This window comes from Oncorhynchus mykiss, chromosome 5, assembly GCF_057628025.1.
Source record: "Oncorhynchus mykiss isolate SJ-2025 chromosome 5, ASM5762802v1, whole genome shotgun sequence".
In the NCBI taxonomy this organism is placed as follows: domain Eukaryota; kingdom Metazoa; phylum Chordata; class Actinopteri; order Salmoniformes; family Salmonidae; genus Oncorhynchus; species Oncorhynchus mykiss.
The window spans coordinates 61,926,086-61,949,810 of record NC_143026.1 but is presented as its reverse complement, the minus strand read 5'-3'; the positions used below and the strand labels follow the sequence as shown (position 1 = coordinate 61,949,810).

General features: G+C 40.7%; 1 protein-coding gene across 1 annotated transcript; it reads right to left on the bottom strand.

Annotated features, from left to right (window-relative positions):
• Positions 1–8,366: 8,366 nt before the first annotated feature.
• Positions 8,367–13,842, bottom strand: LOC110524215 (tax1-binding protein 3). The gene is made up of 4 exons (XM_021603663.3): positions 13,348–13,842; positions 11,212–11,331; positions 10,801–10,878; positions 8,367–10,242 (listed from the first exon to the last, which is right to left on the bottom strand). Exons 1-4 carry the CDS (start codon positions 13,384–13,386, stop codon positions 10,108–10,110), a joined length of 372 nt encoding a protein of 123 aa, XP_021459338.1. The 5' UTR covers positions 13,387–13,842; the 3' UTR covers positions 8,367–10,107.
• Positions 13,843–23,725: the final 9,883 nt, after the last annotated feature.

Here is a 23,725-nt window from a genome sequence, read left to right as displayed (position 1 = left end):
AGCATTTGTGAACAGCAGCTTTCAGTTCTTTCCACAGATTCTCGATTGGATTCAGGTCTGGACTTTGACTTGGCCATTCTAACACCTGGATATGTTTATTTTTGAACCATTCCATTGTAGATTTTGCTTTATGTTTTGGATCATTGTCTTGTTGGAAGACAAATCTCCGTCCCAGTCTCAGGTCTTTTGCAGACTCCATCAGGTTTTCTTCCAGAATGGTCCTGTATTTGGCTCCATCCATCTTCCCATCAATTTTAACCATCTTCCCTGTCCCTGCTGAAGAAAAGCAGGCCCAAACCATGATGCTGCCACCACCATGTTTGACAGTGGGGATGGTGTGTTCAGGGTGATGAGCTGTGTTGCTTTTACGCCAAACATAACGTTTTGCATTGTTGCCAAAAAGTTCAATTTTGGTTTCATCTGACCAGAGCACCTTCTTCCACATGTTTGGTGTGTCTCACAGGTGGCTTGTGGCAAACTTTAAACGACACTTTTTATGGATATCTTTAAGAAATGGCTTTCTTCTTGCCATTCTTCCATAAAGGCCAGATTTGTGCAATATACGACTGATTGTTGTCCTATGGACAGAGTCTCCCACCTCAGCTGTAGATCTCTGCAGTTCATCCAGAGTGATCATGGGCCTCTTGGCTGCATCTCTGATCAGTCTTCTCCTTGTATGAGCTGAAAGTTTAGAGGGACGGCCAGGTCTTGGTAGATTTGCAGTGGTCTGATACTCCTTCCATTTCAATATTATCACTTGCACAGTGCTCCTTGGGATGTTTAAAGCTTGGGAAATCTTTTTGTATCCAAATCCGGCTTTAAACTTCTTCACAACAGTATCTCGGACCTGCCTGGTGTGTTCCTTGTTCTTCATGATGCTCTCTGCGCTTTTAACGGACCTCTGAGACTATCACAGTGCAGGTGCATTTATACGGAGACTTGATTACACACAGGTGGATTGTATTTATCATCATTAGTCATTTAGGTCAACATTGGATCATTCAGAGATCCTCACTGAACTTCTGGAGAGAGTTTGCTGCACTGAAAGTAAAGGGGCTGAATAATTTTGCACGCCCAATCTTTCAGTTTTTGATTTGTTAAAAAAGTTTGAAATATCCAATAAATGTCGTTCCACTTCATGACTGTGTCCCACTTGTTGTTAATTCTTCACAAAAAAATACAGTTTTATATCTTTATGTTTGAAGCCTGAAATGTGGCAAAAGGTCGCAAAGTTCAAGGGGGCCGAATACTTTCGCAAGGCACTGCACATCTCCCTCTCTAACTTTAAGAATCAGCTGTCTGAGCAGCTTACCGATCACTGTACCTGTACACAGCCAATCTGTAAATAGCACACCGACTACCTCATCCCCATATTATTACTTACCCTCTTGCTCTTTTGCACCCCAGTATCTCCACTTGCACATAATCATCTGCACATCTATTTCTCCAGTATTAATGCTAAATTGTAATTATTTTCGCCTCTTGGGCCTATTTATTGCCTACCTCGCTACTCTTCTACATTTGCACACACTGTACATCGATTTTTCAATTTGTATTTTATTTTGTGTTATTGACTGTACATTTGTTTATGTGTAACTCTGTGTTATTTTTGTCACACTGCTTTGCTTTCTCTTGGCCAGGTCGCAATTGTAAATGAGAACTTGTTCTCAAATGGCCTAGCTCGTTAAATAAAGGTGAAATAAATGTAAAAAAATTAAAAAGAGAAGATGGAGACTATAAGCATTATGTTATAATTCAGTGAATAAACCGTGTGTATGAAGTGCACAAGAGCTCTTGATAGAGAAGTCAGTTAGAAATATTGATCAATTCAGCACTCAAGAACCTGATGGTCATTGCTAATATTTAAACAGTGATGGATGAGCTTTGGTGACATGCACGACAAATACATACAGTGCAGGATCACAGCTCTGCAGTGAAATACTTATTTTCTGTTATTTTCTGAATGATGATCTTCCTACCTGGTCCAAGGCAATCCTAAAAGGCAAACAGTGTGTCTGTAGCTGATGCCCTTCCAGATCTTTCTCTGAACCACCTTTATATCTCTACAGCTTCCCCCAAGGATGAACACTAACTAGAGGTGACCAGTGGCAACATGGTCCACAGGGAATGTCCTCCTATTCTGTCCTACTGCCCATTGAGCCTCTTCGTTCATTGTTTTGCTCTGCTCTGTCTATAAATGTTCATAATGCAATCCATCCATCCATCGTGGAGAGGGCTGTTGAAAGACCCGTGGTCCATATCTATCATTTAGCTTGGTGTCAGTAGCATAATACTTCCCGCACTGCAGAAAACAGTGTCTCTGTTTTAACGGATCAGCGGATCAAGTCAGCCGGGCGGCAGGTAGCCTAGTGGTTAGAGTGTTGGACAAGTAACCAGAAAGGTTGCAAGATCGAAATCCCCGAGCTGGTAAAAAAAAAGAGGTCAAACTCTGTCGTTCTGCCCCTGAACAGGCTGTTGACCCACTATTCCTCGGCCGTCATTGAAAATAAGAATTTGTTCTTAACTGACTTGCCTGGTTAAATAAAGGTCAAATCAAAAAATCCATTGTGATACTTACCTTGATTGAAACGTACTAACACTCTTTCACAATGAATCATAAAGCCACATATAACAGTCAATGGGGTTCGATTCAGTCTCACACAGTAGTCTTAATTGATGTGGGCGTTGTGTGCTTCAATAAGTGGATAAAATGACGGAATTCTCCATGCAGTTATTATTCAAATGGCTGGCCACTTGGGAATCCTTTCACAAATCTATTCATTAGAAACAGAAAAGCATTATTGTGCTGCATATACAGTGTGCAAGCTATGTCAATGAATGCCCTGCAGAAGAATGAGATGGGCCAGGTCCAAATCATATCGTATACGTAACTGATCCCAGGAAATTGACCTATTACGTGCCTTAATAATCGACAGGCATTACTGTACACTCAATGAAGATCCAACCACATTGGTAGCTCTGTAGTCAACATTATATTTCTATTGGCAAAGTTCTTTATGTTTCACCCTAATGAACACACCCTGCGTGTCCTCCCTGGCAAGCTGGCAGGCTGGCAAGCATTGCCAGTCCTGGTTCAGACACTCAGCAGTATGGTATTAAAGTTGCATACATTTCTGACTAGATGAGTCCCTGGGCGTCCCCTCCCAGGGTACAGGTAACCTACATTGGCCTGGTCCCAGATCTGTCTGAGATATAGCCAACTCCTCTGGGTAGAATTGCCATGCCATGTATGGAGAAGTTGGGTAAAAAACACATTCAGATCTGGGACTAGGCTAGCATAGACATGGCCCCATTTTGTTAGAGGAGATGGTATTTCACACCTAACAAGAAAGCCTTGAGCCTCTTCCAACTATCCTGCTAAAATATGCAGGAGCACAGAGTACTAAAAGTCATTTGACAGTATAATTCTAACATCTTACCGACAGAAACAAATCAAAGCTTTTCTAAGCAAGTTTTGGAAACAAAGAAGCAAAATCACTGTGGGAGATCAAACAGCTCCGTTTCTCAGAGACACAAAGTTTTTGCAGAAAATATAATCTGGTTCCTTTTAGCTACACAACTTCATCTCCCACTTGTGGACCCTTTTTCCAAGCAGACTCTATTTGCCTTACCTTTAGCATACTCTTTAAGCGTTACAGCATACTCACCACTCATGGTTGAGTTTAGGGATTCTCTTCGAACAGTCCAAAGCCTAGATAAAACAGATAGCATGTACTGTCCAGAGACTCAGGGCCAGAGTGACTGGAGGTGACACTTCACTAATCTGAAGTAGGCAGACATGAAAAGGTCTGTCATCTCGTCTGATCTGACCTTCACATGCCTGCTCTCCCCTCCCTTTCTAGCACGCACGCACACACACACAGCAGAACACCACTACAAAGCCCTGGGACAACAGCAGGTACAGTTTAACTGCAACCTACCCTACCCCTTTCCCACTGCCCTAGCCAACATTAGTATCAGTCTCAGGGCTGGAAAAGGCAATACATAATACATAACAAAGCAAACTAATTTTCAAAATGTGGTCCTACACATATTTGTTAATTCATATAAATACTCTTATTGTTGGTGCACATTGCATCAACACTACTGACACTACTCTACCAAGGGCGTGGTGATAACCCAGCAGAGCAGAATCCTTACAACTAGCCCTAATCCTAATAAATGGTTAACAGACATACTCACTGAGCATCAGCAAGTGAGTTGTCAGTGTCAGCTGTGGGAGCTATTTTTTTCCCTTTTCAATGCTGGAGGAAATTAGCTGTTGTCGTTGTCTTTTTTTCTCCAAACACTGACAACAAATCTGGACAATGAATAAGTTATAACTTAAATGTATTTCCTATTTAATCACTGTTAATAAAATAGGCAAAGAGAAAAATACCCTGTTTCTGATGCTTCCTTTCTTGTCTTCACGGATTGAGATAGTCCACAGTCATGGAGAGCTTCTCTGGTCCTGGTGGAACGTCTTCAACTGATGGTTCTTCACTCTAGGTCATAATCGTAAAAATGTAACGTTTAAATTGCAATATTAGTACTTGATAATCCGTTTTCAAAGTTGGTACCACTTATAGGAGTCATGAAATCATGTAGTTATGAACAGAGAAGGAATTAATTGAAACCGGTGAAATACATGTTTTGCATGTGATAATTAACCATTCATTTAAAATGAATACAACACCCCCAAAAAGTAGGCCTTGTCATATCTTCATACCTTATCTTATGACGGTCCTCACACGGTATGGTTCATTCTTTCCTTGCCTGCTTTCCACTCACATGAAGTACAGTAGCACACACTCACACACATCTACAGTTCATTTTAATTTACTACATGAGCTTAAGCGCTTTTTCTCCAGCCCTCCGGCGCGATAAAAAAACGCCTTGACATCGAGGTCTGTGTGGGAGGAAAGAGGTTAAGAGTTTTTCTGGCGCGAAGAAAAGACACCTGCTGCCCATCCGAATCGGCAGAGCTCAAATACAGGAGCAGAGTCCCAATGCGGGTGGTAGAGTGGTTATTGCAATAATGATAACAGAGATAATTTGCTCTCTAATGGCCACAGTAATTGGTCAACCAATTAAAAGTGTAATCTATTTGCTGTCATTATAAGGATGACTGTGAGGTTGACGATATTTTTAATAGTTGACACATTTTAATCGTTTTTCTATTTTTATTTTTACATCTCATTGGATGTTGTGAACTTGGGAGAGAGATGGGTGAAAAGGTATATAAACCCTGCTCTTATTTCCATGACAACCTGCCTTCCTGCAATTGCTCAGGGTCTGATTTTAGCAGCTCAAGGAAACCATATGTGTAACATTCAACTCCTGACAACCCACACTCCCACCCACACATTGTTTTAGGCCCTCTTCATACACAAGCATTGCCTCAATGCGGATGTTCAAAAACTTTTCCAGAGGGCTTCAGATAACTCCTTGTTCAGAATCCATTGGCTCCTCGTCATCATGTTATTGACATTATAGTATTTTCACTGAAATACCACCATTAAATTCTACAAAGTAGTAAAATAATGTTAAATATTAAACCGGTAGTGTGGGTGAGGTCATGCGCTGGTATCTGTTTATTAATAGAAAAAGGTGTATACCCTTGAGACATTCAGTCATGTGAGCCTTACCATTGTTTCTTCAAACTCAGATATTGTCCTCTTATAGATGTGAATTAGACTGATTTTTATTGTATGACAAAAACAACAAAGGTGATCAACTGTGTTTTCCCCCCGCACAAACAGGAAGCGCATTGGACATATTTGTTGTACCATGAGAATTTGACATTTCTAGAAAAACTGTCCCAGGGGGCCTTTAAATAAGTCAGATGGAGACGTGAATACCATCCATCTCAAAATAGTATGCAATGTTAAGCCTTAGATAAAGTTCAAGCCAAAAGACTTCTTAACGGCTCAATAGGCCATCTTTCTCTGATACTTTTTTAAAAACAAGTAGGCTATGGTCTATCCTCAATTTAGTGTTTAATTAGAATTAAATGTGTGTCTCCTAGTTCTGACCAACTATGAGCAAGGCTCTTTCTCTAGGTTTTTTTTCCATTCACATTGTGAAGGCTCCCACTGGGCAAAAACTGGTTGAATCAACGTTGTTTCCACGTCATTTCAACCAAAAAATACAATGTGATGACGTTGAAGCTACTTGGAAAACTGATTGGATTTGCAAAAAGTAATCAACAGAAGGGCATTTCATCTTTTTTGAACCCAACTTTTAACCTAAATCCAATGACAGAGTGAAATGTTTTGTTGATTTTATGTGGAATTCATGTTAGTTGACATCTCAACCAAATGTATATCAAAACTAGACGTTAAAATGACATCTGCGCCCAGTGGGATGGAATTGTCCAACAACTGAATACTGTTAATTGTATGCTGCATTATTTCACTGTCTTAAGTGGTGAACCATCATCATAACCAATGGCTTGAAAATAATTTTCCCTCAGAACCAGCAGAGATTGGAAGCTATGGTTCCATGATCACATGATTCCAATCTGGTGTCTCCAAAGTGATGGGAGCAGATTGCATCACTATGGAAACACAATTGCCCTGTCACAGCGTGGGAGGTTTGGACCATGTATGATCCACATTTAGCCAGATAATTATGCACTTCTCTGTAGAAAGTAAGGCATGTCATTTGCTGGATAGTATGTGTGATGGGTGATGGCTCTATTGTCTTGCATGAAATCTGAATTGTTAATTAAATCAATGTGATTTTCTCAAGTGTGAAATGGTTGCTTGATCCAATGTAAATCAGTACAGATAAGGAATAAAAAATAAGAAAGTCTCTGGCTTTCAAAAATTGTCCAGTTTATTAGTAGAATTTCAGTATGAATAGTTTCTCAATAAGCTTATTGTTTTGGCATAGTTTTGGTTTGAGTTTACTTCAATGAAATTATTTCCTCTACATGAACAACTACTCTACTACAGTATTATTTATTAGAAGGTGATTATCTCATAATATCCAGTTACCTAGCAACAAGCAAACAAGAAATCTGTGGTCAACCACATCCACTGTAGCCCCACGTAAAATCTCCCTACAGTGTTAAGGCAAGTGGAATGGAGCATGCTTCCCTCTGCAGTAGACCCCCCCAAAAAGTCAGTCCCAATGAGACAAACAAAACTCTTACTGATGTCTTCATGTCAACAGACTCACTCTCTCTCTCATAGGGAGAAACACACAGATACAATGTGTGCGTCGCACGCACAGTTTCCTCATCAATTATTTCTCAAAAGATTTTAGCTAGCATCTCACTGAATCGACCCCCCAGCACTGTTTGTCAGACATCCCAAAAATCGGTCTTCTCACGAAAACTCATGTAGTGTCAGAAAGGTTTGGCCTAGAAACAAATATGACCACACGATCATGATTGTGTCACGGGACTCGATGGTACCACAAGTGTCACGGACTCATCTGAAGGTAACCCGGTACCAGTTAAAAAAATAAATGGAAGTATGGAGGTACTTTTGTGCCAACAAAAGGGGTTAAATGTGTCCAATTTAAAAAAATATATTTCCTGAGCTTTCTTAAATCTCCTAGATATAGGACAGACACTTCAAAACCTTATTCCTTATGATACATTTGTTGAATGCCTCTTTTGCCATCTATGAATGTTATTAAATGTGTTTCTATTGCACCCCCATATAAAATGCCTGAGCACACAGGGAAAGGTCAGGTAATAGATTCGCTGCTTTGAAATGTCATCCGATTACTTTCGAGTTGGTGAAATGAATATCTACAGTCAATAGTGGTGATAAAGGCCATGCAGATCAAGACAATTTGACAAAATACAGTACAATGAACAAACAATATTGAAGATCACATCTTTCAATATGACAATAAGAATCGACCTATGAAAATACTGCATCACAAACACACATCTGTTTTTCTATTGATTAATATGCTACATACAATGGTGGATGACAGGGTGATGGTAAGCTGTGGAACTGCCCACACACACCATGAATCTATGCACACACCAGGATGATCCAATTGCTTCAAATCTAACATTCACACTTTTTTTCTCCACCACTCTTATGCTCACTAACACCGTTTAATCAGCAGCTGTGAATCTGTGAAGAACAGCTGCTCTTCATGGTTTTAGCTGATGCTGTTTTTGTGAAAAAAGAACCCAACTTGTTTTGGGATATTTCTTCCAACATCCAGTGCACACTGGGAAGGTAATATCCCTGCTCATATCTTATAACCAAATATGATCTTTTTCTCTATCCATCCCTCTGGGACCTACAGTATGGGTGACTGTCTATGGGTAACAACAACCACAAATGTTGTAAAGTGCCTGACAAACACATAATACCGCAAAAAAGAAAGCAATCTTTCAGTTCATTTTTGATTTATGTTAAAGAACATTCGGAAAGTGTCCAATATACAGTCATATGCCAAAATGATCATTCAAAGTTTTTCCTCATATACTTGGAGTAATTATAAAAAAAGATATTTTAACACAAACGACATATTGATAGAAATCAACTTTATAGAAAATTCATGCAAGGCTACATTTATCAAAAGTTTGGGCAGTCTTTTGAAGTGTTAATTCTTTACAAAAGTGTGTGTAGACTTAGTTACATCACTCTGCCAACGATATACAGTATAATGATAATCTCCCAATTCAAAGAATTCTAGCAAAAACAAAGCCATACAAAATATTGAATTAGTAGAACATACTAGGTACTATTGCAATCCACATTACAATATTATTTTACCTTTGATTCATTTGAATAGGAATTGATAAGACTGGATTACAAAAGTGAGGCATCACTGTGTAAAACATGGCTGAGGCAGTGAAAAAGGATATATTACTGAACTATATAGGAATGGAAAGGAGCATGAATACTAAAACCCTATTGGCGCCATCACGTTTTAGTGGTACTCACTAGAGTGTAATTTGTATTCAAGTGTATTCAAACGTCTAATTTCATTTGATCCTTCAACGTTGGTTCAGCATTCAACTAAAGTGTATTAGCTGTCTGACATCAACCAGCAAGCAACCTAATTAACAATCCAACATGCCACTTTCTCTATATAAACCTGAGAAAGAAGGCACTTAAAGTTGACTATACCCTAGCCTTGATTTCCAGGCAACGATGGCAACACCAAATGAATTATACCCAGAGGGTTGAGAATGAGAAGTAACTGTGTTCCTGCTACACTACCTACAAAAATCCAATCCTCAAATGAGTATTACAGTATTTGGTAGACAAGTACAATTAGAGTATAATGAAATATAAAGTACGCAGTTTGGCTGTGCTTGTTACTTTGGTAGATGCACTGCATGGATAAAGATACCAAAATAAAGATATATTGTCCAAGCCCGATGAATATTCATTCATTTCGACCAACACAGAGCAGTGTTAAGCACTAAGCGTTCCATTCTTATTAATGCCATACATCAAACATAACAACTCATATAAACAGGAAGCCTCTATGGAATACATACAAATTACCGTAGCAGATAAATGCTATGTGCGTTGTACACAAGTGTTTGCAAAGCATCATTTATCAATCTACAGTTTCTTGGCATTGTTTTCCTTTGGCTTGTAAAGACATCGACTTGAAAACATCAAATGATTAGTTGGCTAAATTAAAAATGACAGATCATTAACTGTAATGAAGTGTACTAATTACTTAATAAGTCATTCTCATGTCAGCTAGTAAAGGCATTAATGATCCCAATAACTTGCACCATATTGGTTCTATAGCGATGTTATAAAAGGGTTGTACCATGTTTGAATTGGGAAAATGTGAGTAGGACTGTAATCAATTTAATTTCAACTCCATCAATTCAGGAAGTGAAAAATCTGAAGGAAAATAAATGCCCATTTTCAATTCTTGAATAGCATTTTCTTTCCACCTCCTAAATTGACAAATTTGATATGGAATTCACCCCAACCTTACAGCTTGCAAGAAAAGCTTTGGAATACTGTGCTCTCGGTCACTGGCATTGTCTGACGTCAGATAGCGAACTCAGTCTGCACGAAAGGACTAGCGTTGCATAGAAGGGACGCCACCTGTCGAAAGACAATGAGGTCACCAAGCTGCTGCTACTGTTTGGAGTCATTACATCATAGAATGTTTGACAGCCTGCTCCAGGGATTTCCTGGTCACCAGTAGCCGCACGACATCTTCATTCTTCTTCGTCAGCCGTTTGCGTGCCTGATCGTGTGTCACCATGGTCATATCCCATCCATTTACCTAGTGGCAACAGACATCAATAATTATAATATTCTTCTTTACAGTAGTTATTATTCCTGATGTGAGGTAAGTATAATATCTGGATTGAATAGTGTACTGGTCTTTTACAGTCATTCGGAAAAGTCCAATCACAACTGAAACTGAGTAAATGGTGCCATCTTGTGGAAATGTATCAATAAAGTAAAAAGTAATCTCGGTTAAAGGTAGACTCAGTGATATGACGTAGATGCAGAAAGTAAACAGCATAGTGGGTCAATTTCCACAACTCAGAGCGTTGAAGCATGGGGCTTAACTTCTCTGCTGTTTTGGTGCCCTGGCTAGCACGCTGTAACAGCGTGAAGCGAACCCATGCGCAGGCGCAGATACTGTGTGACTGTGTCTTGCATCTCGCTCATTTCAATATCTGTGGTGGTGCCGAGTCTACCTTTAACCCAGAACTAAAATGATGCGTAATTTGGTCAAATGTATGTTTACGTAATTTGTCCAAGAGGGATTAGGTAACAGGTCTCGAGGGCAAAAGTTTGAAACATGCATTTCTACAAATATTTTGAAGTTTACCTGCATTACTTTGTCTCCCATCATCAAGCCTGCAACTTCTGCTGGTCCCTCTGGTGTCACCCGTGTCACATAGATGCCCTGTGATCCCACAGCCACACAGAAAAAGACAAAAACAACAATAGAGAAATATATGAAAGTGTAACATCTGTGCATCTACATATAAAATGTATTAACTAACTAGCTTCAATAAACTGGTTTGATTATAGAACTATAAAATGCCACTATTTGAGTAACACTGTATGCTATTGTATAAGATGAGCTACCTGGGTCTGCGGTGTTGCTACCTGAGGCTACAGTTGATGTGTTCAGACCTGCTTCTTTGATACCTTACGACTGATGTTAATGGAGTTTGGCCAGAGCTGAGCTCCCTGAGAACTGACAGGGAGAGTGTTTTCCCTGTTTAACTCGTACCTTGTCTGACTTGTCTTCAGAGAAGGGGTTCTGGCCCGGGTCTTGGTCTATTCCTCCTCCAATGCTGAAACCCAGGATCAAATGTTCACCCTGGCGGAGTTTGCGGATTTCTATCCGTTGCTGTAAAACACATGAACATTGGGAGTCGAGCTTAGAGAGGAAATCATTCAGAACTTTAACAACCATCAAGTAGTTGTTATATTCTCATTCCACCATTGCAATAATAAAAATGTGGTAAATGAATAGAATGTAAAATTGATTGCTGAGCACTGTGTTCCCTTTAAGAATGTAGAACACTATGGTTATGAATAGGCTGTAGTTCCCCCGAAGGAACAAAGAGAATCCCACTGTCGTGTGAAGTCGAGTGACCGGCTGAAATGGAAGCCCTCTGCCACCAACTGACTGGAGACACAGATTTTTTCTCAGTCTAGCTATCCCCATGGTCCTCAGACAGCTGCCCTCTCATTAGAGCAGATGGAGAGTTCTGGCACATCCAGCTCGCTGCTCTTTACAGCACAAAGCCAGTCTGTGTGATGGTGAATAAGAGGAGCCTCAGCAGTGTGGTTCATAGTGTCAGTGGTTCAAAGTTCTTCCAACCACTGCACTCAGTGGTCAACATGGTCAACAATCATTCAGTGGATCTGAAGTTCTTGGTGATGAGAACATGGAAATACTCATGGAAATGTATAACGCAGGCTGACCATATTAACGGAAAGATCAACCCAAAGTATCTGTGTAACCCATTGTTCACATGACTGACACCAGATTTGTCAAAAAAGATCAACCAGAAAACAGCAGCATACTACGGCATTCAACTTATAGAGTGTATGGAAGATAGCTGTTGCATAAGAGTGGGCAACACATACTAAATCATACAACTAAATAAGATTGGTGTGTGTAGCCTGTAGCCTAAATCACATAATTTTGTCACTAGGCAATTACTCCGTGACTCATATTTCTTGCTGATGTTAGGAATAAACAGTGTGTTGCGAGGAATCCCATCGAAAGCCTCCTGGCTGATTGTATCAACTGCACCGCTCTCGACCAGAAGGCCCTACAAAGGATGGTGTGGACAGCCAAGCGCATCACTGGGGGTGAGCTCCCAGCCATTGAGGACTTACATGCCAGGCGGTGTCTAAAAAAGGCCCGAAATATTGCCAGAGACACCTACCCGAGACATGGGCTGTTCTCCATGCTCCCGTCCAGCAGACGGTACTGGTGCATCAAGGCTCAGACCAACAGACTGCTAAACAGCTTCTATCCCCTGGCCATAAAACTACTACTGCTGCAAAAATGATCATTGATTGCCATTACCATTAGTATCTATCTATTGTGTTCTGTTGCTGGTCACTATTATTCCTGTAACTCAGCTTTGCACATTCTTGGCATAGGTGGGAATCTATCACTTGTTTTTCAACAGGACAATGACCCAACACACCTCCAGGCTGTGTAAGGGCTATTTGACCAGGGGGAGGGGGGCGCTTGTACCCAAGTTGTCTCAGATAGCTAGGTGACGCCTTCCTCTGAAACACTTCACTTTCATGCAAGTAGCTTAGCGAACAATTTGGCTAATGCTAGCTGCTATCCATAGTGCAGAGATAACAGGCTACTAAATAAATAAAATGTTGCCAAGACAGAACAGTGTAACATTAGCTGGCTAGATTAATTTACTTTAGGTTACTACTAGATTGCGCATATGAAAATGAAATGCATAGCCCATTAAGTGAAATGAAATTATCCTAAACTGTTAGCAAGCTAGCTACAACAGTTTCATTCAATCTAAAAGAAACAAGACTGACAACAAACAGAGAAAGGAGTAAAACGTAGATAGGTAGTTGGATTATCGAACAGCAATGTTTCAAACGAGTTTTACTGCTAGAATGTAACACTTTTACAAGGGTAAATTCGAATAACCAGGTTACATTGTCAAGAGTAGAAACAAGCAAGCATGACCACAATGTTACATTCACTATTGTAAACAGTAATACTACAATGTGAAACCGATTTTTTTTTTAACGAAATACTTCAGGTAGGTATTTATAGTTTGCATCGAGGCACTGCTGGAAAGATTGTAGGCCTGGACAATGGATGCCGTAGCTATTGAATGAAGAGGAACGTTATCATTCCAAAACTTACCACAACAGCAGTAACTGGTTGTCCTGGGATGAAAGACATTGTTTCAGAATGTTCAGACACTTTTGTGTTTCTCCCCGGTTGCAAATAACTCAACGGTCTAAAGTCGTTTTTGCTCCTTTCATTAAATCATACAATACTCGAAGCAACTTGCTAAGCGTGAGTAACAACTAGCAAATGATTCCTGGCATGTAAAGGCAGGGTTGGTGATGTCATACTGCCTTCCGTGGTTAGTCATCATCATGGATCCTGTAATGTCCTGGGACAAGGTTGGGGTGTAGCCCAGAAAAGGGTTAGGCAGGCCCGTTACAGTATTTATCTTTGTATGATGGGCATACTACCTGCCAATTAAGAAAATAGTTATTCTGTCAAGAGCTTTACTGAATGCCCGCTACTTTTTAAGGACTTAATTTAATTGGCAACTGGAAAACTCATGTCATGGAGGATTCATTACCACTAAAATAAATGGTCTTTCTCACAGAATTCTGCTTTGTGTTTGAGTTTGACAGGGCATGCATCTCAAGTTAACTGCCTAAAATCAATGGCCTCTTGGCCTTTTCTCCTGTTCCCCAGTTAGCAAAATGACTCTGGTGCAGCTGTGGGGCACATACTTTGTGTTTTTCTGGACCATATGCCTGGGTCAAATACGGCATCACCATCAGATTAAAAAGGACCTGGCCCACAGAGTGCAGACTGATCAAATTGAAATGTGTGGCCCTCTGTAAAATTGTTCATTGTAAGAGGTGTGGCCCATATCTGGTGCAAAACGGTTGTAAAATAAAAAGGTCTGGTTCACGTACTGCACAAAGGTTGAGTTCCCACCTAGATTCCCGGACCAGAGGGTGGCTAGATGCACGCTGCCACACGGGCCTTATATGGGGATATATTAAACCTGCTACTCCCCAAATCAAAGGTAAGTACTCTGCTATCAAATTATGTATTTAAATTAAAGAGAAGAGCAGATGTAGTCCATCAAAAATCTATCTGATTCATAAAAAGTTGCAACAGGTAACATGGAGCATAGGAAAAAGAGACAGCTTCTGACATGTAGTGCACAAAATGCTAATACACTGAGTATACAAAACATTAGAAACACCTGCTCTTTCCATGACAGACTGACCAGGTGAACCCAGGTGAAAGCTATGATTCTTTATTGATGCCACTTGTTAAATCAACTTCAATCAGTGTAGATGAAGGGGAGGAGACAGGTTAAAGAAGGCTTTTTAAGCCTTGATATTGTTGAAACATAGATTGTGTATGTGTGCCATTCAGAGGGTAAATGGGCAAGACAAAAAATGTAAGTTCCTTTGAACGGGGTATGGTAGTAGGTGCCAGGCGCACCAGTTTGAGTATATCAAGAACTGCAATGCTGCTGGGTTTTTCACACTCAACTGTTTCCCCTGTATGTCAAGAATGGTCCACCACCCAAGACTTCCAGCCAACTTGACACAACCTTGGAAAGCATTAGAGTCAACATGGACCAGCATCCATGTGGAATGCTTTCAACAACTTGTAGAGTCCATGACCCAATGAATTGAGGTTGTTCTGAAAAAGGAGATGCAACTCAACATTATGAAGGTGTTCATAATGTTTTGTACTATTGACTTGCAGTGGATTGTTGCCACAAATGCAAAAAAAGTTAGCATTTGATACAGTGGCCAGGTAAACAAAACCAAAGCATGGACTGTTGTCATACCGTGTCCATAGACTGCTTACATTCTAATGACATTTGGGTGAGATTTTCTTATTCTTTAGAACCCATAGTGGCCATCTCGTCAGTTGCACAACTGAATGCATTCAACCAAAATGTGTCTTCAGCATTTAACCCAACCCCTTTGAATCAGAGAGGTTCGGGGGACTGCCTTAATTGACGTCCACGTCTTCAGCACGTGGGGAGCATTTGTTGTTGAGGTTTAACTGCCTTGCTCAAGGAGAGAACGTCAGATTTTTTTTCCCACCTTGCCAGCTCAAGGATTCGAACCAGTGACCTTTTGGTCACCGGCCCAACACTCTTAACTGCTAGGCTTCCTGCCGCAAATTATGATATTGAGGTAATTGAGATGAGTTAACAGCAGATGTAAATTGGGAAAATATTCAGACCCCTTTTTCCACATTTTGTTACGTTACAGCCTTATTCTAAAATTGATTAAATTGTTTTTTCCCCCTCCAATCATCTTTCCCTCGATCCTGACTAGTCTCCCAGTCCCTGCCGCTGAAAAACATCCCCACAGCATGATGCTGCCACCACCATGCTTCCCGTAGGGATGGTGCCAGGTTTCCTCCAGACGTGACTCTTGGCATTCAGGCCATATAGTTCAATCTTGGTTTCATCAGACCAGAGAATCTTGTTTCTCATGGTCTGAGAGCCCTTTAGGTGTCTTTTGGCAAACTCCAAGTGGGCCGTCATGCGCCTTTTACTGAGGAGTGGCTTCCATCTGGTCACTCTACCATAAAGGCTGCAGAGATGGTTGTCCTTCTCGAAGGTTCTTCCGTCTCCATAGAGAAACTCTGGAGCTCTTTCAGAGTGATCATCGAGTTCTTGGTCACCTCCCTGACAAAGGCCCTTCTTCCCCGGTTGCAAAGTTTGGCCGGGTGGCCAGCTCTAGGAAGAGTGTTGGTGGTTCCAAACTTCTTCCATTTAAGAAAGATGGAGGCCGCTGTGTTGTTGGGGACCTCTCATACTAGAGAAATGCTTTGGTACCCTTACCCAGATCTGTGCCTCGACACAGTCCTGTCTCAGAGCTATACGGACAATTCCTTCGACCTCATGGCTTGGTTTTTACTCAGACATGCACTGTCAAATCATGTCCAATCAATTGAATTTACCACAGGTGGTATTTGTTATTTTATTAGGATCCCATTAGCTGATGCAAAAGCATGAAACATGACATAATACAGAACTCCAACCAAGTTGTAGAAACATCTCAAGGATGATCAATGGAAACAGGATCCACCTGAGCTCAATTTCGAGTCTCATAGCAAAGGGTCTGAATACTTATGTAAATCAGTTATTTCTGTTTTTTCTTTTTAACACTTTTTCTAAAAAGCCTGTTTTAAATGGATCCTTATGGGGTATCGGTAACCATTTTATAATGAGTATTTAACGAAACAAAATGTGGAAAAAGTCAAGGGGTCGGAATACTTTCCGAATGCACTGTATGTTTGAAGTTGTCGATGTTTGATGCATTGAAATTTGGGGAGTAGCTCTCAGATTAGCAAATCCTTTCACGGTCTCTTGGTTGGTACAGGCGAGAGCACATCAACGGTGGAGCTCCAAGGATTGCTCTCTGTCTCATGGAAAGAGTTGCAGTGTTTAGCTGTACTAGTTAACTAGCTAACTAGTTGGTTGTTTTGTAATGTTTCTATGATGTAATTAATATGGAAACGTCCCAAACTGCTTGGTATATCTAGCTAGCTAGTTTGTCAAGAAAGAAAGGTTGTGTGGCAGTAAACTGCGTTTGCGACGCGTCAAGCTCAGCTGTCACTTTTACCAGCTAGCCACCGAAATGTAGATTAGAGTAATTGTTGTTTATCTGTTATATTATGGTTTGTCATGTTTGCTAGGTACAGATATTCATAGTCTTTACATTGCCTCGTTTTCCTATTATTTGACAGTTTAGCTGTCGTGTTAGGGTAGATGCCCGCGCTGTGATATTTGTTTACATAGCCAGCTAACAAGTTAAAGTTACTTGTTTTGTCCAGTTTCTACCGATGCTATTCATGTGGAAACTGTCCTAGCTTCGTAACTAATCAGCTAACATTGGCAAACTCTGTAGTTAGTCTGTCAGGCAAGAAAACAACAGTTGATTGAAGGCAACATTGTGCTTCGCTCACTCGCGACGCTGTCACTTGATCGTCACTCCTTCCCCACAAAAACAACCAGCCAACTATACCCATCGAAATACATGAAGAATTATTCTAAACCTGTTTGGCTAAATTTCATGTAGTGTCTAATTTGTAATCTTTTACTTTCAACATCCAAAATAAATAAACAATAGCTGATGTGTTGAATCTGTAAACAGTTGTGCCACATACTTTAATTTATCATCTATGTAAAGTAATCTGACCATCGGTTTTGAGGTGTGTGTATCCTATTTATTTAGAAAATGACCCATCTATGAACATATTCATTAATGTATTTTTGTGTACTCTATCCTGTCTGATTATTCATCAGTCTGACATACATATGCACACCATGAACTGAAAAACAATCTGGCCACTAAAATAGGGCTTCATAAAATAATATTGATTAATTGAAAGTGCTGTATAGCATCATTATGATACTGTGTGTGTATTTGGGGCGAGAGCAGCAGGAAGCTCATGTTGACAGGAGAGCCCACCTGCACTCAGGCTGGCTTAAACAGGAACAGGATATGACATCAAACAAGATAGATATGGCAGGAGCAGTAGTGCCTTGTATGTCCCGGGTTTCTCTGGTGTAGGCCGGGTTAAAAGCACTTTGTGACAACTGCTGAAATAAAAAATATATACTTGATTGATAGATGGTATATTAAGTACAAGTGATGACCTCCTATTCATCATGTAGGAGGTAGCTGTGCCAACACTGCCACTTTGTTGGGATGTCCACCAACAGAGTGACACACAACACACAAAAGGAGAGGAAGGTCATGTCTTCCGTGACCTACTTCCTCAGAGGGAGCAGAGGGAGAGTAGCAGGTTAGAGCCCTCACACACTAGCCCCTTCAGAGAGGACAGAGGGTACGACACGGTCTGCCTCCCCACCTCCTACACACACAAACACATGTCTCCTCCCTCCTCCCTTATTTCTCCCCGTCTTACGAGTAATGGCTGTACCACAAGGAGTGTTGTTGATAGCTCCATGGCTGTGTGCATGCAGTATAAGGGGTGCTCCCCGCTCTGGCCCTTTCCACAGTCACGTTGAACTCTCCCAGCTCTCGACCAACACCTAGAACACTGTCACCAGAGAGACTTCATACACAGCTGCATCTCGGCAGCCCCTACACACACACACACACACACACACACACACACACACACACACACACACACACACACACACACACACACACACACACACACACACACACACACACACACAAACCCAGACACACAAAACTCAATTGAAGTAGCAATCAAGCTAACGCATCATCACATAATAGCCTATAGGCTGTGTATGATGGTTAGCACAGACACACAAACCCTTACTAAAACTGATACCATGTAGCAAGCCTACTATTAACATTACAGTATATTAATTAATAACAGATTAATAATGAATTAATCATAGATTAATTTATAGATAGTAGATTAAATAAATTAGAAGGCTGAACTGTTATTTTGAAGGGACAGGAAGTGTTGGCTGTGCATTTGAGCAATAACAGACATTCCACATTTAACCCCACCCACTTGTGAAAATCTAAATATCAAATTTTATATGCAAAAGCAAGATGACAAAAACAAACAATTTCTCAATTGTTTCATTTTTTGACAAAAAGGAAAAACAAACAACTAAATATCAACAACAACAAAAAATCTACAAAAAAAAAAAAAAATCGACATTTCTCAATTGTTTCATTTTTTTTAACAAAAAGGTAAAACAAACAACTAAATATCAACAAAAATACAATTTGTTTTGTTCATCTGCCAAAGATGAGACAACAAAAATCAAGGAATTTTTCACATGTAAAAAAAACAAAAAATTGTCAGTTTTCACGTTGCCGTTTTACATCGGAAAACCATTGGCCATGATATATACCGATATACACTGGAAGTGAACGTTATTTATAATGAGGGGCTACATGGAGAAAATCGGGCCTCTCTAAAATGAAAATGGATGGCCCTCCCTTCAGTAAAATATATTTTAACTAAACCCTCCCTGAACGCTTGAAAAAACAAACAAGTGACCCTCCCCTTTACCCAAAATAATAATTAAAACAAAGTGGATAGCAGAGAACATGACTACCATTTATTCTATCTACTTGGACAGACCAGAGCTTTAAACAACTGTTTTGGATCCTGTAAGCATTACAAGACTTACAAGGAATTTTGATAGCACAGAGGGCTGTCAGCCAGAAGGTTGTGGGTTCACAGACCACCGTGGACAAAAGTAGGGGTGGAATCTATCTATCTTTTTGCAGGTCAGAGAAAAAATTCTTTTATAAAACACTTCTATAAACAATTCTACATAATTTGACATAGTAGCAGTGTCTTTTTTAATACCACACAAACTACTGAAACTACATGCTAAAAATGGACAGTGTCACACCCTGATCTGTTTCATCTGTCTTTGCTTTGTCTCCACCCCCCTCCAGGTATCGCCCATCTTCCTCCTTATCTCCAGTGTATTTATAGCTGTGTTCTCTGTTTGTCTGTTGCCAGTTTGTCTTGTCAGGTCTTCCCAGTGTGTTTTCCCATCTCCCTGCTTTCTCAAGTTCTGTTCCCTAGTTTTCCCGGTTCTGACCATTCTGCCTGCCCTGACCCTGAGCCTGCCTGCCGTTCTGTACCAGCCTAACTCTGCCATGGAATATGGACCTCTGCCTGCCTTTGACCTGTATTTTCCCTGCCCCCTGTTTGGGTCAATAAACATCTGTGACTCTAGCTGTCTGCATCTGGGTCTTATTCTGAGTTCTGATAGAGAGATATATGCCTGTGTGTTCATTTTATCATATTTCTCCAATGTCAAATCAGTGTGTCTTGTTTGCAATGAAATCTGAGACGCCATTAGCATGGTACTTTCAAAAGCTAGGCCTACCTTTCCTCCCCAGACAGAGTAGGACTACCGATGCTGAAAAATGTAAGCTTTAACTGCTGGCTACCCTTCTTCTTTGGCTTAATCCAACTAGAGAAGGTCACAAGTGTCTCCCTAACAACTGTCTGGGTTTAAACATCTTCTATTGCACAGAAATCAATTAATAGTGACAGAATTAGATTACTTCCCATGCAAAGTCATTTTTTGGTCTCCTCGGCTATAGAAGGTTGTAGCCCAGCCTCTAAATCTCAAAGAAACTAAACAATGATATCCCCATGTGCATCAGAGTTACGTCTTTCCCGGGTATTTTACAGCTTGTTTGTAGCATAAACCACCGCGGACCAAAGCGCTGTCATAGATCAATTTATATAAATCGGATCCGTTTTATTTTCCTCCAAATCTAACAAGGGGTAGGCCTGTGCTTTTTTCCATTTTCTTTAATAAAAGGTAGGCCTATGGCACACTCTCTCATCAATTCGTCCTGTTTTTAACTTAACAGTCACTGACACAGAGGTAGGCTTTTTAGGGTGGGCGGGCATAAAGCACCCCCTGAGAAACTCTATTATTTTTTTTATATATTACTTTCCCCCCAAAAGTAGTACATTGGACCTGTATTAGTCCTATATTAGCGGACCAAAACAGCCATCTGTTGCACGGGCAAACATTTTTCTGTTAAACAGGTAGGCCTACCTCTTATTTCTTAAATAGTAAGGAATAGACTCCATCACAAAGCCGTCTAGTTGTGAGTCGCATTCAAATGAAGACGTTGAAATGAATTATGCCTACTTGAATTTGCCTACTTTCAGCACCGTGAGTCCATTTCCATGTCCATTTCCGATTGTGCCTCAGCTGCTGTTTCATGTTTCAGCAACACAATGTAAGTTACTTGAATCTGGCTTATTTTGAGGACAATATCTCTGATAAATACGTCATGGGTAAGAAACAGTTTTTATTCGAATCAATTATAGTTGTATCAAACTATCAAAGTTGACCTCTGGTCCTCCTCGTCTTTGCGCTTTCCTTCTCAAACTGAACAGAACATACGCTATAGGCTAATCCGCCTACAAGATATTGCATTTTCTGGACTAGGCCCAAACAACACAAAAATTCAGAAGAAACCTTTGATTCTCTTCCTGAACTGCCCATGAAGGCCTACACAGCACAGCATTGGTTAGGCAGCACAGAAGAAAGGTTTTGATCAGCAAGAGTAGAGCAGGCCGGGGCTCAGGGTTGGAATATCCATTGCCGTGTCTAATATATCTTCGTTTTATTTACACCATCCCAGCAGCTATCTTAGAAATATACTGTAACTTTGTGTTTCTTCGAGCATGCAGTTCGTAGCCTATAGATTAAGACCACACTAAATAGCATATAGGTGAACTTGATATTGTGCACCCAGCTGAGAATCAGAGATGAGGGTCGGCATAGGGCACACATCGATATACGGTATAGCCTAACAAGCAGCTCATTCTAAAACACAATGACATGATAAAAAACAAAACTCTCCCCTTGACTGAAATTGAAAAAGCATGACCCTCCCCCCTTTTCCTCCAGGTACCAATTCTGTACATTTCAATCCATCCTTTAGTATCTTTGGTACAGCGATAGCGTTAGCTAGCTATCATATGATGTAACAGGCTACCTGGATAGCTGCTTATTTACAGATTGTAACTATCTGTATGGGTCCCCAAGGTTTGTAGCATAGAGAAATCACACAATGTTATGTCTGCTCTACAGAACAATAGTCTCATTGTTTGAATGTCTGCCACTGAATCAAGAGACAAACACTTCAATCACAGACTGACCTTTTCCATTAGACCAACTTCTCCTGATGCACTTACTGCATCTCAACATCATCATCGTCTCCTTTTAAGATTTTTCTCAGGTAATTTTGCCTTAACCTGTCTAGGTTTTTCATATCACTGTAGTTGAAGGACAGTCACTAAAACATTGGACTCTCACTAAAACTAACATGAATACTATTGACTGTGGCTAAATATCCCTACCACATACACTCACCCAGTATGTATTGGCTAACTATTTAGCAATCTTATGGCTGGGGGGTAGAAGCTGTTCAGGAGCCTTTTGGTCCCAGACTTGGTGCTCCAGTACCGCTTGCTGTGTGGTAGCAGAGACGACAGTCTGTGACTTGGGTGGCTGTAGTCTTTGACAATTTTGAGGGCTTTCCTCTGACACCGCCTGGTATAGAGTTACTGGATGGCAGGGAGCTTGGCCCCAGTGATGTACTGGGCCGTACGCACTACCCTCTGTAGTGCCTTGCGGTCGGATGCAGAGCAGTTTCCATACCAAGCATTGATGCAGCCAGTCAAGATACTCTCAATGGTGCAGCTGTAGAACCTTTTGAGGATCTGAGGACCATGCCAAATCTTTTCAGCCTCCTGAGGGGGAAGAGGCGTTGTCGTGCCCTCTTCATGACTGTGTTGGTGTGTTTGGACCATGATAGGTCCTTAGTGATGTGGACACAACAGAACTTGAAGCTATCGACCTGTTCCACTACAGCCCTGTTGATGTTTCCTGTGGTCTACGATCAGCTCCTTTGTCTTGCCCACGTTGAGGGTGAGGTTGCTGTCCTGACACAACACTGCCAGGTCTAACTTCCTTAAAGACTGAATCATCATCGTCGGTGATCAGGCCTACCACCGCCCTGTTGTCGGAAAAGTTAATAATGGTGTTGGTGTCATGCACGGCCACGCAGTCGTGGGTGAACAGGGAGCACAGGAGGGAACTAAGCACGCACCCCCGAGGGGACCCCATCATTGTCTCCTTTTCTGTGCAGGTTTTTCATATCAGTGTAGTTGAAGGACAGCATGGTCTGTCACTAAATACACTGGCCTCGCACTAAAACTAATATTAATACTATTGACTGTGGTTAATCTCCCTACCACAGTCACTCCCCTCGTATGTATTTGTACAGTGACGCTAACACAAATGTAATAATAATATTTGGCTCTATACTCACAGCATGTTTCCTATGGGTATTTTCATACATATCTGTTTTTACCGTTTAGAAATTGAAGCACTTTATATCTAGTACGCCAATTTGAAGAAGCCACATGTATTTGGACCAATTCACCCAAAGTGTATAAAGTAGTCAAAAGATTAGTATTTGGTCCCATATTCCTAGCTTGCAATGACTATATCAAGCGTGTGACTCTACACACTCTTTGGATGCATTTGCAGTTTGTTTTGGGCTGTTTTTCCCAATAGAAACTGAATGATGACTGGAATCATTTTCTGTCCACAGTAAAATGTTTCTGAACTATACTGCCTACCAAGCAAAAAGGCAGTAACTGCTCAGTGTGAAACTGAGCAAAATGACTTTTATTTACCTTGGTTTCACAGTCACTTTATGCAGTTACTGCTAACATGACCCCCATTTTCTCCAAAACACAATAGTCAGGATATGAAACGTCTGTTGTCGGGAGAAGGAGAAGATCAAAGGTGCAGCGTGCTAAGTATTCATAATACCTTTTAATCCATACGAATACTAGAACCAAAAAACCTAAAACGACAAACGAACAGTTCTGCAAGGTACAAAACAGAAAACAACTATCCACAACCCATAGTGGGAAAACGGGCTGCCTAAGTATGGTTCTCAATCAGAGACAACGATTGACAGCTGCCTCTGAT

Bases quoted from the DNA above. Each gene is read 5' to 3' on its own strand.
- LOC110524215 (XM_021603663.3), bottom strand. From the start codon at position 13,386: ATGTCTTTCATCCCAGGACAACCAGTTACTGCTGTTGTG. The intron at 10,879-11,211 runs GTACGAGTTAAA...GTGGGATCACAG, and splicing joins CTGAAGACAAGTCAGACAAG to GGCATCTATGTGACACGGGT. The intron at 10,243-10,800 runs GTAAACTTCAAA...TGTTGCCACTAG, and splicing joins TGGGAGACAAAGTAATGCAG to GTAAATGGATGGGATATGAC.